Here is a 19,832-nt window from a genome sequence, read left to right as displayed (position 1 = left end):
GTTAAATCCCATTGTGTTGGTTTTTCTCTGGCCAAATATCTTAAAAGATTACCCAAAGATCGATTTACTATCTCTGTCTGTCAATCAGTTTGTGGATGGTATGGACTGCTAAAATTCAATTTACTTCCTGCTTTAGACATTAAAGTTCTCCAAAAATGACTTAAAAATTGTCTCTATCAGAAATAATTGTTTTTGAAATGCCATGCAAACGAACTAGCTCATTGAAAAATAATTTTACAATATATGATGCATCAAAAGTTTTTTTGTATGATATGAAATGAACCATTTTTATAAAACGATCAACAACCACAAAAACAGAATCAACTTGCCGTGCAGTCTTTGGTAGGCCTAAAACAAAGTCTATGGTAATATCTTCCCAAGGTGCAGTAGGAATGGGAAGAGGAGTATATAGACCCATATTTTAAGTTTGTCCTTTAAATGTTTGACAAATTTTACATCTTTGAATGAATCTCTCAACATCCTTATTATTCATGTTAGGCTAACAATAACGCTCTTGAATTAATCCCAAAGTTTTCTCTCTCCCGAAATGACCTCCTAGCCCACCACTATGCAATTCCTCAATCAATGCCTCTCTCAATGAACCCTGAGGAATATACAATTTTGACTTTCTAAAAAGATATCCATCCTCGATACAATAATCAGAAGGTGACTCATTATTAAAAGATAGATAGTTTTGTAGGATGGGGGCAAAGTGAGGGTCATTCTTATATTGATCTTTAACCACTTCAAATTCTACAATCTCCAATGAAGCAATAACAAGCAAACAGGTTCGACGGCTAAGAGCATCGGCGACACGGTTAGCAATGCCTTGCTTATGCCGCAAATGAATAGTGTATTCTTGCAAAAATTCAATCCACTTAGCATGCCGTTTGTTTAAATTTTTTTGAGAATTCAAATATCGCAAAGCTTCATGATCGGAATTAAGAATAAACTCTCGATGAATCAAATACAGCCGCCAATGTCTCAAGGCCTGCATGATCGCATAGAATTCAAGATCATAAGTGGAATAGCGCGTATGTGCTTCGTTTAACTTTTCACTAAAGAAGGCTATAAAATGTTTTTCTTATGATAGAACACCTCCTATACCGACATGTGGGGCGTCACAATCAACCTCAAACACTTTATCAAAGTCGGATAAAGTGAGTACCGGAGCTTTTGTAAGTTTATCCTTAACCAATGAAAAACTTTTCTCAGCCTCGAGTGTCCGGTTGAATTTGCCCCCTTTCAAACAGTCGGTAATTGGGGCAATCAAGGAGCTGAAGTTTCGAATGAAACATCGATAGAACGACGCAAGTCCATGGAAGATTTGAATTTCAGTTATGGTCTTTGGAGTTAGCCAATTTTGAATCGCCTCTATCTTGGTAGGATCTACTTTAATCCCCTCAGCGGACACCACATACCTTAAGAAGATAAGTTTATCAATCAGGAAAGTACATTTCTTGAGGTTCAAATACAGGTGGTTATTTCTTAAAGTTTGAAGCATTTGTCTTAAATGATCTAGATGAATTTTAGGACTAGTGCTATAAATTAAGATGTCATCGAAGTAAACTACAATGAACTTCCCTATGAATGGTTTTAGGACCTGATTCATAATGCGCATGAAAGTACTTGGAGCATTGGATAGTCCTAAGGGCATAACCAACCACTCGTATAAACCTTCCTTGGTTTTGAATGCTATTTTCCATTCATCTCTAGGTCGAATGCGGATTTGATGGTATCCACTTTTTAGATCGACCTTAGAGAAAATTTTCGCACCCCCTAACATGTCGAGCATGTCGTCGAGTCTAGATATGGAAAACCTATTCTTAACAGTGATCTTGTTAACTGCTCGACTATCTACACACATTCGCCATGTTCCATCCTTTTTTGGTGTTAGGAGGGCTAGCACGGCTATCGGGCTCATACTTTCTCTAATGTAACCTTTCTTCAACAAATCACCTACTTGCCTATGCAATTCCTCGTGTTCAGTGGGACTCATCCTATAATGGGCTAGGAGTGGCAGACTTGCATCAGGCACAAGGTCAATACAGTGTTGAATGTCCCTCATAGATGGAAGGCCGTCAAGGAGTTCCTCAGGCATAATGTCAGAGAATTCATTCAACAATGACTGAACAACATAAGGAACTTCGGTGTTTTCAATGGATTCTTTTACTACGAGGACATAAACAACTAAGATCTTTTCAAGATTCTTAAAAAATTGATTTTTATTCATAATCATCATTTTCTTATCATCCGGGGTTGCTTGCTTCTAGGGTTTTTCTTGTTTAGGTTTGGGCTTGGGCAAGAAGTTGGAGGGGACCAATCTAACTTTCTTGTTGTTTTTAGTGACAATGTAGGTATTTTTCCTTCCATCATGTATAGTGCTACAATCATACTGCCAGGGCCGCCCTAATAGTAGATGACTAACGTCTATGGACACTACATCACACCAGACCTCATCAACATAAGTCTTTCCAATTGAAAACTTAACCAGACATCTCTCAAAAACAAAAAATTCATCCCCATCCTTAAACCAAGCAATTTTATAAGGTTGTGCAAGTTTTTCAAGTTTTAATTTAAATTTATCGACCATTTCTCTTGCCACAAAGTTTTCAGTACTCCCACTATCAATAACCAGTGAACAAAACTTTCTCCAGACACTACAGATCATCCTAAAAAGGCTACATCGTTTTCAATCATCTTCGGTAGACTTAGTAGTTGCTAAGACTTGATGAATCATCAAGTTCAGTTCAGTTGCATCCAGAATTTCATCAAGAATTTCCTTTTCATTTTCTTCCTCTTAAGTTTCTATTTCATTTTCTTCTTCTTCTTGATTTTCAATTACATTTGCTTGAGCATTAAATTTTCTTAATGGGCATTCAGATGATTATGTCCTTGTTTGTTATATTTGTAACATATGATATTAGAATTAGTTGGTTTTGCTCCTAAGATTCCTTTTCCCTTATAATCTTGAACAATTTTTGATGATTCTGAATTTTCAATTTTCTGGATAGGTTTGGCTCCTACGGTGTTCTTTCCACTAGTGTTTCCTTGACGAAATGTTTGTCTTTTCAATTTGTTTTCAGCCTTAAGCGCATGATTATACGCATTGTCAACCTTGTAGAAGTTGAAAAGGTTAACTCGTCATGGATTTGAGGACGAAGACCGGCCAGATAGCGAGCTATCCGCTGTTCATTATCCTCTTTGAGATCATTACGAGCTTGGAGGGTGTAAAATTCCTCAGTATATTCTTGAACCGATTTAGAACCTTGTTTAAGATTGTGAAATTTTTGGAAAAGAATTTGACAAAAATCAGTTGGTAAAAATTTTCTTTTAAGCTTTTCTTTCATTTTCTCCCGCGAGTTAATCTTTTCTTTTCCTTTTCTGATCCTATCATTCTAGACTTGCTTCCACTATACTAAGGCATGACCTTTCAACTTAAGGAAAACAAACTTAACTTTCTTGTCCTCAGATAACTCTTTCCATTCAAAGAACTGTTCTATTTTATCTAAACAATGTATGAATTCCTCGAGTTGTAATCTACCCTCAAACTCACTTACATCCATCTTAATGCCTTGATCCCATCGAGAAATGTTTCTTTGATTTTGGGGAAGCAGGTTTCTTCTAGCTGGTAAAGTGCAAGTGTCAAAATCAGTGTCACTCTCAAAATCTTCTCTTCTTTCATTTTGTCGTTGCATGATTAAAATTTGTAACATTTGTTGAATATTATTCATTTGTTCTTGCATGTCTCTCATGTATGTTTGCTGTCTTTGATATGCTTCTTTCCAATCTTGAGGTTCTTCTTTATCATTTGCCATTACTAAGATGCTATCAAGTTGATCAATGTAGTGGTTGATATTTTGAAAAAAAAAAAATTTAAATGATCAAACCAAAACAAGCGTTCCCAAGGAAGGAACTTGCTCTGATACCAATTGATGCAAATATGAGGTTGCAAAAACTAAAATTTCAATTAAAACCCTGAATACTAGTTAATCCTTTTTTTTATTTTGAGAATTCTAGAGAACTTCAATCACCATAAGTAAAATAGTAAATAAAATTTCAGCAAGAAAGTGATAGTAAAATCCAACTAAGAGCAACACAAAGATGATAGGGAGCACACTATATAAGGAACAATAATATTACTCAACTAAACTACTTATAAATGTTCCAATAAAAGTAGTAAGTTTGATCCTATCGGGCATAAAACTCTTAGTTTTCGATTGATTCAACAAGGGTTGATGGTAGTGGAGGGATGGCTGGAAAACAATGATACCTGAGATAAGGAGAGGTTAGGATTCAAGAGGGACAATGGTGTACAGATCGCTTGAATGCGGGGGATCGATGGTTGACGAGGATAGCAGCCACACCATGGGTAGAATTTCAGCAAGAGGGGAAGGAAGAGGGGCAGTGGTCCGGAAGAAGTGTTGACGAAGAGGAAGAAGCCAACCCGCCTCAAGGAAGAAGCGACCCGATCAATAGGAGAAAGGAAGAAGATAAGAGGTCAATAGAAAATTTCTATTCTTCAAATATGTCTCCTCCCAAGCTTCAACATTTGAATATTTATAATGCCAAAAATCAGCCTCATATTGATTTCTATTGTCTCTTCATTTTTCAAGGCAGCACTGCATTGAAAATCAGCTTGTCTCTTCATTTTTCCAAGACAGCACTGCATTAAAATCAGCTTGTCTCTTATCTTTTCGTTTTCTCCAAAACACTAACTCCAAAAGGTCAAAAGATGAAAGAGAAGAGGAGGCATTAACTTCAGCCCATTACTTCTCCATTTACTCCAAGGCACATGCTCCAAAAGTCATAAGGTGCAGGAAAAACAAAAGACATTAAGTTCAGCCATGTTGGTTTTGGATTTTGAAGATAATTTTGGTGGATAATAGGTTTAGGTTAGCTGAACCAACTAAAACTAATTGTTTTAAGCCCGAGTTAGACACAAACTCGCAAAACAAAAAGAAAATTGCATGTAATAAAATAAGAAATGATGATCGCAGCACTAGTGGCTGCATCAATTTATCTGTCCGAATTATCTCGGTTTGCCATCAATACGGCTCGGAACATCTGAAACCATCCACTTTGGGATGGTTTGGTGAACGGTGGCTTTGACTTAATAGAAACTCTGTTTCTTGTACCCATAATTCATTATCTCTCATTATGCATACTTTAGCCACACGTTATCTTTTGTACCCATAATTCATTATCTCTCATTATGCATACTTTAGCCGCACGTTATCTTTTGAAGTCAACAATTTTGTGCTTGTGTGACAGATCAGTCATCAATCATTATCTATCATTAGCATCATCTCATTTTTTTTTTCAAATCAACACCATGGCCACCTTATAACAAGACGTGGTATTCCCTTCTTTTGTTGTCTCTCCACATTGTTTAATGGCACACCATATGTCCTAGGGCATTTCCGCCAACTAGTGAACTAAATTTTTGTATAAACTATGGAGTTCTTCAGAATTATGTACCAAGTACTGACCACATAGCACCAAGATGGTATTATTTTGGATAAGCAAAATTGTTGAAACACAAATCAGTGAGGAACCAGCAACCATTTTTCAGAGTGACATTAATAGAAAAAGTAAATCCTGTAAGCAGAAAATTCTGCCCTAAATAATAAAAGCAATATAAGCATAAAAGCACGAGAAAATTATTGCTAGATAAGAAAAAAAAATAAGTGGATAACAAACAGGACAGGCAATTGAAAAGCCACTGCAGTTCAACAAGATGTATTTGCATCAATTACTAAACAGTAAACTGGAATGTAGGCAAAGCTGTATTATGTCTCAAAAAATAATATTAGCATTCATATAATAAATCAAGAAAAGTCGACAAAAATGAGTTCATGACTACCTGGATTTGTTGAATCCCAGTGAGCTCCTTGCAGAAATCACTTAGATGTTGATGATATGAAGGCCGCACATATGTCTGGAAAGAAGCTTCCAATTGCCCAGTCCCACTATTAACTAAAACAGATGGGAATTCAATGATCTCTTGTGGATGTGGATTCTTTTCTTTGTCACAAGTTGCTTCAAAATCGATAACCACAAAATATTGAAATTCTTGAAACTGAAATCCATGTGGGAAACCATGAGCAAACATCTTGAATGGCAGATGGTGAAACCTATTTTCAACAGGAAAATAATATTCCCTGTTCACTGGGTAGAACTGGGCTTCCACTATATTCACTGGGCTGTGCCAAAACTTCTGAAAATCAGGATGAAAGCTTGGCCATGTGTAAGATTCTTGTTGGTAGAAGGGTCTATTGTAGGCCTGATTAGGAGGTGCAGATGACTCCCTGTTTGATGGATTTCCTGATTCAACAGTACCACTAGGATTGATGTTCATCTCATTATCGTGCTCAGGAAACCCTTCAAAGGCATTACCACTTTCATGTGAACTATAGTAAAATGCCTTGGTCCTGAGGCATCCTGAGGATGCCTCAAGGTTTCCTTGCATTGTTTCTGCAATCAAATAAATAATACAGTCAAAAAGAAGAGCAGATTGTTAGTCAAAACAAATGGAGGGTTTCAATTGAAAATATGAACTTTAACCAAGACGTTATATTAAGTGGTATTTTTACAAACTGGGCTAGAGCATAACCGTAATTCTAAACAGCAATTAACAAAACATAAATAGGAAAGCAGCAAATATGTCAAATCCAAATGAACATTTGAAGGAACCTATTCAAAGAAAGAAGGTTAGGAGGTTCAAGTTCTCAACATGGAGCATAGACTATAACATACTTCAAAGTATTACTTGACAATACAGCCAAGAGATCTTCTTTTTTTTTTTCTTTTTTTTTTTTTAACTCATACACTGATGGCTTAAGTTTTCCAAACATTTTTGAAATGGCCCAGCCAAGGACCGCCAGACCAATATCGGAGGGAATACTGGCCAGCGACCGGTTCAACATGATATGAATTCATACTCTGTTGCTCCAGGGCATACTGTCACAAGAAAAAGCCAGAGATGGGGAAAGAGAGGAAAAGAGGGAGGGAGGGAGAGAGCAGGAGAGGGAGGGGGAGAGAGAGCGAGGCTGAGAGAGAGTGAGAGAGAGAGGCTGAGAGGTGGTTACCCCTGTTTTGTTTCAAAACAGGGGACGAGCCCTTTTTTTTCCAAAATTCCAAACTGAAGATGGCAAACTGTTTGCCAACTTCACGCTGACTTCACCAAACAGTATGCTATCTTCAGTTTGGAATTTTTTAAAAAAGATAGAGCTCGCTTCCCATTTCGAAACAAAACAAAGGCCCCTTATCAACAAGATGAGGGCTTTCAAGCCCCCTCTTCGACTCTCTCTCAGCCCCTCCCCCTCCCCCTCCCCCTCCCCGCTTCCTCCCTCCCTCTCTCTTTTCCTTTCTCTCCTACTCCCTCTCCCTCCATTTCGAATCAATGGACTGAACCATGACGGTCCCCAACCAGCCAGTTCGATACACCTTGAATCGACTGGTTCGGCACGGTTCCACTATCCATGGGCCCAATGATGACATAACTATTTTTTTCTAGCCACACATGCAAAGCCTGCAGACATAGATATGCATCTGCCTATCTAATATTTATTTGTGTTATGTAAAGCTTATTAGCCAGAATCATCTACCTAGCATAATATATCCACTTTGAAATCTTCCTAGAATTTCTCAAACCTAAACCCACTTCCTAAGTGCTTCCTTACTTCAAGTGTTTCTAAAATATCCACTTCCCCGCATCCGCAAACTCCGCCTGATTATTGAAAATAAGGTCTAAAGGTGGTCTAATACGCATGTGAATCTAGAGATCTTGACTACAAAATTCATGCATATCTATGAAGATAGACATGTACCCCACTTGTTGCCATATCTATATTTTGTGAATTCAATGCCTTGGACTACCACGCCCATCTTGCCATTGCATACAAACACATCATATATAGTATGTCCCAAAAAAGGTCATTATTGAAATACCAAAAAATATGGTCATTATTTGTTTGTGGAATAGTAAGTATAGAGAAATTTTGCTTGGCTATATAGTTATGCTATGAGAGGTACAATTTAAAAGAATTTGGTTTGGGAATGGTAAGATTCAAGCATTTCCTTTATTTTTTGGTGGTGTGCTTGGCATTCCCCACTTAAAAGTACAAGATTTAAAACACTCACCACTTAAAAGTACAAGATTTAAACCTCAATTAGGGTAGTCTCCATTTAGAGGACAAACAATTTGAGGTAAGTCTCATCACATCCATGCTAGGACTACAAGATAACTAACCAAAGGTTGCTTCAACCCATTCCTGTAGATGATGTAGCATAGCTCTCAATTTTGCCCAATGATTGACAATCCACAATCCCTCCAATGTACTGAATTGTGACCATATTACTCTATTATAGGGTTTTGAGGATCTTGTCCAAAGCATCACACCATCATAAAAATTATCACTTAGACAAGCTCCAATGCATCTACAATAATCTGAACCTTGATAAGCCCATTAGGAACCATACTAATAGGTACCATGCAACATCTTCGCCTCCAACCTACTAGAGTATCATGAAATTGGTTGAGCTGAAGCAAATATAGAATGATCGTGGTCACTGAATATGCCAAGACGACCTCTTACAATACCTTGGAGTGGAAATCAAGAGGCATTTGCAAAACAAGTACACCATTTGCTGGGCTCAGGCCTATGCTATCTTGGGTCATGTCAGTGTCATCATTAGGCATGGTAAAACTTTTGTTAGTCCAAACCTCTAACAATGCCAAGCAGCAGGCCTATGTTATCTTTGGTTATATTGGAGTCATTGTTGGGCATGGTAAAACTTGTGTTACTCCAAACCTCTAATGATGCTACGACGTACTAAGCTCCATATCTTCGAATGTGATCGGCCATGCAACACATGATTCCTTCATAATCGGATACATTATCGAAGTTCAGTAACCTTTTGATATATCTTCAAAATTTGTTATCCTTAAATATCTTTGACCCCCAACATCTTCAATATCCAATTTATGCACTACATAACAAGCATATTAAATGGCAACTATGAAATTCCTAATTCTTTGTTTTTGTAATATTTTCCTTCCATTTTCTTATGGTTGTTTGAACAACTTCAACATAGTTAAAGGGAGGAAAAAAAGAAATATAATCACTAAGTAAGATCCTTTGCTTTACACCAAAAATCAACTCAAGACCAACAAGATATGCTCCTCTTATAGCAAAGATACATATGAAATTCAGTTCACCAATTCACCTTGGAAAATAAGAAATTCAGTCCACCAACAAAGAAAAAAGAGTTACATGATTGCCGTCAAAAGAATAAACAAACTAGCCTTGCGATTCTCCTAAACTACAAGACATACGCAAGCGCGCGCACATGCACGCACACACACACATGCAAAAAAAAAAAAAAAAAGAGGGATCATAATCCAACAAAGAAACACAAAAGATAGGAAGGAAGCAAATAGTCCTCCCAACACATTGAGCTTCCAGCAATATCCAATTTCTTCACTCTTCAACACCCTCCCCCCCTAATCCCGTCATAAAAGTTTAACCACTCCTCGCACCTCAACTTCCTAAAATATTGCTACTGCTCATGTACCAATTATCCATCATAAAGGCCCCTCAACATCTTTCGATGGCTTGGTAGTCCTAGATTTATGGCTGTGCCCAATATCTAGGATATAAATCAACTACCAAAAAAAGAGCAATTAAAATATTATTAGAAATAGAGGTCCATATGATCCCTCGAAACCATGGGAATCCTCTCAAGCAATTCAAAACTTAAAGCATCAAGGCATGAAACTACCTAAGGCCACTCAAAACCAGGGTGATGGCATATCTTTATGAAATCAGTTACCATCCTTCAATGGTGCACTTAGCAATCATGAATCCCTTACAAAACTCTCTGGATCATGCTTTTAGAAAGACAACCAAGCAGCACCTTCAAGTGGCCTCTCCATTCTCTAGCATCAGGGAATTAATTGGTCATCTTGTAGGAACCGAACATCCAAGCCAAAATCTCATCCCATTCCCACATTCTATGTGCATCACTGTTTGCTCATCGCAGCAAATGAAACAGATTGCCAATCTGCTCATCAAAATCATGATTTAAACTTCAGGACCACATAACCCAATTAGGAAGGCAATAAATTTACTAAATTACAGCATCTTCCACATTCCATGCAATCTGAACCAACCAAGGATTAAAATCATGGCCTTATTAGTTTTGAACCAGCCAAGTACCTCTATTACGAAGCAAGGTTCACAAAACTAACCTAAACCACCTGATTCGGGGCATACCATACCAAACAACCACAGAGCCAGGTCAGTGTGGGAATTTGGCTCAAGACATAGCAGCAGGCACATATGCAGATCAATTCGAAACAAGCGAACAGACTGGTTTTGCTCAGTTCAACTTGATTGGAAGCAGCACTTGCTGGTTCTGAGCTTATAATTGAAGAGTGAGAGGAGAAAGGGCCTTCTCAACCACCTTCTCCTCCCCTTTTGAACCTCGAAAGGATTGGGAACGTGGGAAAGTGAGGAAACAAAGGGGAAGGAAGGGATTTTGCAAGCCAATAGCTCAAATCAAAGAAGAACAAGGCAAAATCTCTCTGTCTCTCTCTCCTTTTTTTTCTTTTGACCCAAAACCAAAAGTTGCCAAAACAAAGGGAAATCATGCCAATTTTTTATTTTTATATGATTCAATGATATATTATAGATCTATGGATAATATACACACGGAAGACAAAGTCATGATTTTTTAGTGATCATGTAATCTTTTAAATTAAAAAAAAAATTTGTGGTTTAAAATAATAATAATATTTGAAAATTAAAAAATTGGTAGCATGTTTGGGTTATGCATGTTACTTGCTATCTTTTCTAGCATCAATTTGTTTAAACTTAGGCATTGTTATGGCTACACAAATCTAAGCACAAATTCAAATAAATCTCAAAAATAGGTGGTGATTAAGGCATACCCATAGACTTGAAAAAAATAATATCCCTATTAGGATTCTATGTTAATCCAGATTAAAATTATCTATACAAATATTTTACAATTGAATATTAAGGAATAAAGTAATTAAAAAATAAAAATATTAAAAAATATTATCATATATAGATAATTTTGAAATATTTTATGAAATAACAAGAACATTACACTATGATTTATCAAATTTTTAAGCGTTTAATAACTTAAAAATTATTAATTCAACTAAAAATAAGGAAAAATATGGCAATGTATACTGGTAATTGGGACATGTTTTCTGAACAATATGAATACTTTTACAATATTTTATAAATTATCACATGTATCATATGAAATTAAATTGGAAAATCACTAATATGTTTGAAATACATATTTTTTATTTTTTTTAAAAAAATGTAGAAATGGATTTAAGAAGAAAGAAGGATAACCATGCTGACTGATTGGGAGCATGATGCAATGATCTAGAACCAACACCACTAGAGGTGCAAGTGGTTCGGTACAGAGTAGAAGGAGGTAGATGATGTGATTAAAGTAGTATTTGGTTGGTACTTGGTAGTTATCTCAATGTGACTGTGTGCAACAAACATTCACAAGAGGTTGGACAATTGATGAAGAAAAACTTTCATGATTTTAGGAAGGGCACAGAAAAAGAATAGAGAAATAGACAAACATTGAACATCAAGTAGTTGAGCCACCATTATACCACTCCAGTATCCAGAAGACTATGAGGTGTCGGATCCAGATGACATGGAGGAGAACCAAATTTAGGCTATCATATGTGACATAATTTGAATGATCAATGACAAGGGAGGAGGCAGCTAGGCAAAAGGCACAGTTTAGGCCCTCATAGTATGAGAGCGGGCTCTGATTCCAGATCTGCTAGGATAGATCCAGGACATAGAGTAGCCAGACAATGTGATAGGTTGTCGGCAATGATATTGACTGAATTGCACTACATTTAAGAGTTTTACCGAAAAGGAAAAAAGATCAGAAATACATCAACAAGGGCCATCGTTCATGATTAAATCGACATACCTTCCTTAACAAAGACTCAAAGCAGCAGAGGATTGATTCAATGCTCTTCAAAGATTAAAAAAGGATATGTGGAAAGCTATTGCTTATTGATTCCACTACTTCCACATCCTTGCAAATGCCTTAAACAACACCTACAATCATTCTGCTATCAACTCCATCCAGAAAGCCCATCAGGATGTCAATCCTCCTGAGCCAAGGGATATCTATGGTGAGTTGATAATAACAATGAAGAGTTGGAAAGATGGATGGCCTCCTATAAGAGTTAGTGAGACATTTATGGGCTGACATTAATGTATGATGGTTGGACAGGGCCCAACAAGCAAAAAATCATCAATTCTTTTAGAAGTGATAAGAAGGCATTCTTTGCTAAGTCAATTGATGCTTCTAACATGGTGCAGGGTGACTAGTACATCATGAGCTAAATGGAGTAGATCATTGATCAAATAGGGAAAAAGCATGTCATACAGGTAGCTACTAATAATGAATGATAGTACAAGGCCATCGAGGATATTCTGATGATCAAGAAGCCACATATTTTCTAGAACATATGTGCCACCCACTGCATTGACCTGATATTGATGGACATAGACAAGATCCTAGGATGAAAGAGGTGGTGGAGACAGCCCAAGCCATCACTAAGTTCATATACAACCACATATAGATGTTGGCTTTGGTCAAGAACGTGAGAACATTGATGCCAACAGTCACCTATTTCACCACGTACTTTACTATATTCACTTGATAGCCTCATTGGAGAAGGAAGGCATGCAATAGATATTTTCAAATGCAGAGAGGTAGGAGAAAAGATATACCCACACTAACATGGAAGAGAGCCCATGTGGAGGGGCTAGTGACAAGCCAACACTTCTAGAAGTGGCTTGAGATAGGGCACTCGCACTTATGTTAAGTGCTTAGGGCTGTGAATGGCGAGAGCCACCCCTAAATGGGCTTCTTGTATCATATGATAATGACTACCAAGGCCGAGATCAGACAAGCAGATCTAAAGCATGTGATAAGTATATTAACATCACTGAGAAGAGATGGATTGTTAGCTGACGAGTTTGCATCTAACAAGTAATCCAAGTACAATCGTCAATGCTCATTTAGTCTTATAAAGTGTCATCATGCAATCCTTTGTTTGCTAATTTAATCTTCTTCTTGTAGCCTACTACCTCAATCCAAGGTTGAAGCATAGTGTCCCAATGATAGACTTGAATGAGGAATAATTGACTAGCCTGCATAATATCATCATCTATAAAAAGGAGCTTGATAACCGTTATTGCCAAATGCCTAGATGTAAGTTAAATTTAATGGAAATAGTATTTTGCAGATACATGATGTCATAAGTGGTGCACTTTTCAAAGACAATCTTTTAGAGAGGTGAAAAGGCAGCTATGGCAAGCAAAGATAATACAAATCCAGGTATTTTTGAGCAGCAACTCAAACTAGTCTGATGTTTTATGATAAATGATGTCTAATATGCAGTTTACTAGATCGCATTTGTAGCTAAATGGTAGTGCCATTTTGGACCATCATCTAAAAATATCCAGAGACTAGAAATCCAGATCCTTTCACGGACAGTCTCCAAAACCTACAAGGACAACTTATCAACCTTCTCCTGAGTACACAGCTAACAAAGAAACCGCCTGACATAGAAGATAGACTAGAAATCCAGATCCTTTCACAGACAGTATCCAAAACCTACAAGCACAACTTATCAACCTTCTCCTTAATACACAGCTAACAAAGAAACCGCCTGACATAGAAGAGAATACATAACTTTACATATATGCATTACAATTTACGACACAGATTGAAGTGCATCCAAGAGGAGATAAATTATAATGAACCACTTCATAATGACTTCATATATGATAGGAGGATCCCACGATTGGTTTGCTTAAGAACCAATAGTAGCCAAAGCTTGATGAGTCAGTATAGCCTCCTCAACCAGCTCATATCAAAGAAAAAGAGGTTTGCGTGAATGTAGTAGTGCCATGCTCAAAACCAACCAATGCCCAGCCGCAGCAGAAATCAGAGAGGTTAAGAGGGAGCCAGTTGAGATTGCAAAGCTCTATGTCTAAGACCTCCACCCAAAGATAGGATATGCTGATGAGCGGTTGCCATGGTACGTAATCTAGTCAAGAAGGCCGGAATAGTTAGGATGGTAGGCCTAGTCGAGACAACCAATTTGGCTAGGGAAGCAATGAAAAAAGGCAGTTCGTCAGAGTAGCAAGAAAGGTAAAGGAAAGAAAGCAACAGATTTGTTGGAGAAGGTTGATGACAGGCCTGTTCGAGATTACTAAGCCCTTGAATGACCGATTACCTAAATCATCTCATGATCCGAGTGATAATGCTAATGATAGCTCGAGTAATGATGCATCTAGCAGTCAAAAAGGTAGCAGTGGACATGGTAGGGATGTGTGGCTGTGTGCAACTCTCAGCCACAGTCCAAATTCATTGAATGATGAGTTTTGTTCCACTCATTTTATGCAGGATTTGGACAAAGCATTTTATAAAGCTTGTGAGGATATGATAGCATACAAGAGATGGCCCCCTTGAGATGGTTCAAGATCAGGCACATAGTGAGCTACAATTTGCATGTGTATCCTTGTTTGAGGCATCCTATTCAAGTGACTATCATCCTCCGTAGCCTTGCCAGATTATAGGTCATATATCACTACTGCAATCTTCTCTCAAGCAAGATAGCCAGCCCAATATCAAAAAAAGATTGAGATGGCTATCCAGGAGGGCCAAATTATCATATGCAAGGACAGGTATAGTATCTAGGTTGGAGTCAAGTGGAAAGCCCCAATTATGAACAAGATCCCGACGTCCACAAACAAGAAACTAGATGTCCTTATATATTTTGTCATTATGAACAAGGAACTAGATGTCCGTATATATTTTGCAATTCAAATTATTTGATATATGCATTTTCAAGCTACAAACTATGCATTATCTATTTCACTTTATTATAATTGCATCCGTCAGGCAACCATACAATCTCCTAGATGAATATAACATGAAATAACAATAAAACAATCTTAAAACACATTTCCAAAATCCCTAAACCTTAAAATAAGCATGATAAGTAAAAAATTGAAAAAACAAAAAAATAAGACAGTGAACTGGTGTCATAATGGTATGCTTTTGCATATCGAATGTTCGTATGGCCAGTAGGCCCAGTACCATACCATATTGACCCCATAACTGGTCACTATAGTACTTGGTACCAAGATTGCAAATCTTGCTACCATGGTTCTTTGTTTTAGCTAATTTGGGCCCCTTCCAAATGTCACCATATTAGACCAAGAGTGCTCCCTAACCAATCTACACCACCTAGTACTAACCAAGAAGCCTTTAAAATGCTTCTTTTTTCTGTCTCCTCCATCATTTGAGGGCAGAAATGTGGAACAACCAAGGAAAGAGAGTATGAAGATGAGAATGATGAGAAATCATGCAAGCAGACCTCAGATAGCCAGGTTTGGGCCTAGAAACAAGCTTCTAGCTAGCAAATTTCCTCCCTCCCCTTTTGTATTAAAAATTTAAGGATAAATAGTGGGAAATTGTAGAAGTTGTGGAGGCATTATGTTGTAGGTAGATTTAGGGCCTTTTTGGGAAAATCCTGCCAGACCCAACTGGATCTAGCAACATGGACCTAGGAGAGGAATAGAAAGGAGAGAGTGGAAGGAGGGAAGGAGGGCTCGAAAGGTCGTGGGGCTCGAGCCCCACTAGATGAAAAGAAGACCTCTCGAGATCTTTCTTAGTCTCGCCAGGATCAGGGTCATACATGCTCTACCTCCCCCTTCTTCCACTCGCTAACTTCCCCTACAATATTCTTCCTTGGCAATCCCATCGGAACCTATGGGATTTTGTCACACATACCATTAATGGTCTACAAATTCTCATTCATGCCTTAATGTATGAATCCAACATCAAAGTATAGGAAACTGAGAGGTTTGGATTGATTGTCAGATCTTTTGTCAAATAAATGCTACTAATAGACTCTTCATCTTGAAGCAATAATATTTTGTATCCTTCATTAGTTCACCAAAATTCCAATAACCTAATTACACTTTAGTTCAAACATATAGATTTTCTATGTATTTTAACTTGCAAGATAAGATATGCAATAGACTAGCAATAGAAAATCTTTCGCACACATCAAATAGGATGACTAGGGAAATTAGATTGATACATTTATTATATATCCACAAAACATAGCATTAAAACACTTAAACATAACAAAATTAGATGCCAAAATGGGCTATTACTAGGGATATACTCATCATATCAAAGTGTACTGAAGGTAAAAATGAACCAACTGGCACTCATACACCCCTTATACCTTAACATTTAAATTCTCGAAGCTAACATGAAACACAAGATGATCTATGACCAAAAAATGGTTTAGCATTCTAGAATTTAGTTTACGAGCACAGTTCCCTGAACTTTTACAACAACAATAGACAATCAAATCATACCATTATCTTGTCCATGAAGTCTTGATGCACTTACAAATAATAGTGTCACCTATTTTTTATTTTGAAACAGCAATCTAAGGATTAAATTTAAATTTGGTCTCTTGGTGATATACAAATGAACTTATGTTTCCCCTGGTCCATGCACACTTGCCCTATCACTAGTCAACCCTTTGAATAACAAACAGAGAAATTAGGTAAAGTAATTTGCAAATGGACAATTCTGTCCTTCACCATGAAGTCAAGGTTTTGCCAAATGAGGTTGTCACCAGCAGATGCCAAGAAACCTAGGCCATTCCACATGGGTGCTTGGAGAACCCAAGCACTTATTATTCTAGCACTCCAAGCCCTTAGGGAAGATGGCCACTTGTATGCCTGGATAGGCACCTAGGCAAGCACCTGGCTACTTAGAGGCCTCCTTTCTTTCAAAAGAGAAACTTATTCATCAATTTATTGAATACATTAAATTATTTGACTAATTCTCTTAAAGTAAAAAGCACTTACCTCAATAGGAAATGAACTTGAGTATACTTATAATGTGTTCCTTAGATACTATTTGATGCTTGACCATGTTATGTTTTTAAGAAGCTCTCAGTCAAAAAAGAAAACATAAGTAAAACTAAAGTAACTAAACCAATCATTTCACCATTGCATAAGTTGAGAAGTTGACAACCTATTATCTATTAATATATATATTCTTTGATGTGCTTGTCTATGAATTACATATGACTCTATATATGAGAGCAAGGTTTGCTGTCTCGGTACCATATCCCGTACCGGTAATATCCTATTATAGTGTCAGTATACGGTTCGATATGGTACGATAGTGTCAGTACGCGGTTCAATATGATACGGTAGTGTTGTACGCAATTCGAAATGATACAGTGGTGTCCGTATGGGATAGCACGGTGCACCAGTACGATGTATGGTACGATAGACCTCGTACCAAGCGGTACAACAAAACAAGTATGAGAGCATATGGTTTCGTTAAGTTTTGTGATTTTTTAACTTAGAAGTGAGCCTGGCCACCTAGGCATTCTGATTGGGCATTTAAAGGAGCCAACACCTAGGAGAGCTTAGCTAATTTTACATCCTTGCAAAATCTACCAATATAAGGCATGTTTACCGGCCAAAAAAATTATCTTTTTAAACTAGAGAAACAATCCAATGCAAGAATTCGGACAATACTCAAGGCTTTAGTTGATGAGATCCACATAAGCAATATATAATCGGGAGTAGTTGCAAATAGAAGATGCTCTAGCAGATCTGATGTTATAATCAAATAATAAGTCAAACATAGGAAGATGAAAGGTCTGGTCCAGCCCTTAGTAAAAATGAGAGTATCACCAGCAAACAATATGCCAGAATCATCTAACAATATCTACAAGCTGCAAACCTATATTTCACTCTTTCATTCTAGAAGGGCTAACACTCTGTTCAAAAATTAAGAAAAAATGACAAAAAAAAATCTAAAAAATATTTGGCACGCCAATAACCTCTGTTATGGAAGTATGTTGTTTTATCCATTAACCATTGATTTCTGAAGCAAACCTGACACCTCAAAATTTTCAGGTAAAAAGTCCCATCTGAACTAACCATGGGCCTTCATCAAGCCTAATTTTAAGGAAAAAAATAAAACACCATTCTTCTTATGATGCACAAAGAACACTATTTTATGCGTTCTTGTTGCTCAGTCTTTTTCTTTGATCATGTAATTCTGATCTAGCAATTAGGTCAGATAAAGAAAACAAATAACTGATTCATGACCATTTTTAGAAATCTAGAAAGAAACCATATGTAGAAAGAGTCCAGACAAAGAGGTAACAAACAATCAAAAATAATGCATACAAGAATCACATTTAGGTCTAAGAGTTCTAAAGAGCTTCCTTTCCTTTATTCCAGTACCTAAACAAAATACAAAACTATTCCTTAAACATTTAATAACAAAATTCCATTTCAAAAGCCGGCTAACATCTCCTATAGCAGTAGACACAAATCCCTAGAACATAACTGGATACCGTGCCTAATTTTTCAAGCCTTTGTTCCAGTACAATAGTCAGCATACTGTTATAACTGAAGAGAATTCGATCAGATTCATAAAGGGATGCCTTGAAAGAAAAATCCAAACCATCCCCACGTGCTCGCTCAAACAAACCAAACCCACAAAAAAACGAAAAGGCAAACGACATAAAGATCAAAACCTTTATTTCTTATTCATCTGAATTTTCCAAAAAGCCAGTTTTTGATCAGATAAAGAAGTGATCGCGTGCAGAAACCCCCTTGAGATCACCACACCATCCACACCCAAGATCCCCAAAAAAACCAAATTCCATCAGAAAAATAAACCAAAACATTAAAATCCAATACCTCGAAATCAGTCCTGTAGGCATCCCAAGATCACACACAGAAACAACATTTCCAAAACAACATCAAGCATATTCAAAAGATCTAGTTCCTTGAGGGGGGCAGGAAAACCATACCTTTGTCCTCCCGATTAATCATGCTCCTGGGGCAGAAAAATCAGATCGCATTGCGCGCCCCACCTAAATCCACCACGATCCAAGAAAAAGAATCAACAACAACAACAACAACAACAACAACAAGACGAAATCCAAACAAAACAAAATCGACAAAAATCAAAGAAAAATAAAGAAGAAGAAGAGATTTTCCTTTCTCCTCTCCATTCTTACATGTGCTTGAAGACGGAAAAGAGGGGTGGGGGGAAGAGGAGAGAGAGTCGGGGGGATACAACTGGTCTCTTTCTTCGGGTATAAGACGAGTCCCGAGTCCCGGTCGCCAAGGGCAAAAGGGGAGCCGCACTCGCTGTTCCGAGAGAACAGCAAACAGCGTTCCATCGACAAGCACATGTATGGCAAGTGGGCCCCACTCGCTGGGTCTTCACATCACTGCGTGGCGGTTTTTGTTAGGGTGTAATGGGTGTTTGCAATGAGATGTTGGCAGAGGGGGGAGAGAGGGACCACCACCGCGATCGTTACCCTCGAGGGCGGGGTGGGGGGTCGTCAGAGAAGCTTTACTAAACCTCAACCGTTTTGCACCAGTGATTCATTGATTAATTGAGAATTATTATCAAATTTTCTCAACTTTTGGCGGAAATCTAGCGTGTAACAAATTAATTTCTATTGGTACCCCATTGTTTAGTGGGTTGAGGAAACTTGATCCGAAGCCAAACTTATCCGTAGTAGTTTGGGGTCAAGTAGACTGAAGGCGGCTTGCAAACCAAATGGGTTCGGTTATGTGGTACATGTCCATTTTAAATCGAGTTGGATTAACAAATACGAATTAGAAATTGCCAACCCTAATAATATAATTAATTTCATATTGATA

At 37.5% G+C, this 19,832-nt stretch overlaps 1 protein-coding gene across 1 annotated transcript in view; it reads right to left on the bottom strand.

Moving 5' to 3' along the window:
* LOC105045488 (uncharacterized) overlaps window positions 1-19,307 on the bottom strand; it is a 49,396-nt gene extending 30,089 nt beyond the window's left edge. Inside the window, exons 1-3 of the mRNA XM_010923781.4 lie at window positions 19,178-19,307; window positions 18,968-19,030; window positions 5,867-6,477 (exon numbers count right to left, since the gene is read on the bottom strand). Coding sequence (XP_010922083.1) covers window positions 5,867-6,477; window positions 18,968-18,989 — 633 coding nt within the window. The 5' untranslated portion in view covers window positions 18,990-19,030; window positions 19,178-19,307. The remainder of the gene's footprint in view (window positions 1-5,866; window positions 6,478-18,967; window positions 19,031-19,177) is intronic.
* Between the last annotated feature and the right edge of the window lie 525 nt (window positions 19,308-19,832).

This window comes from Elaeis guineensis, chromosome 5 (assembly GCF_000442705.2).
Source record: "Elaeis guineensis isolate ETL-2024a chromosome 5, EG11, whole genome shotgun sequence".
Classification (NCBI taxonomy): Eukaryota; Viridiplantae; Streptophyta; class Magnoliopsida; order Arecales; family Arecaceae; genus Elaeis; species Elaeis guineensis.
Note: the sequence above shows the minus strand (reverse complement) of the source record. Positions and strands in the feature narration are given on the sequence as shown.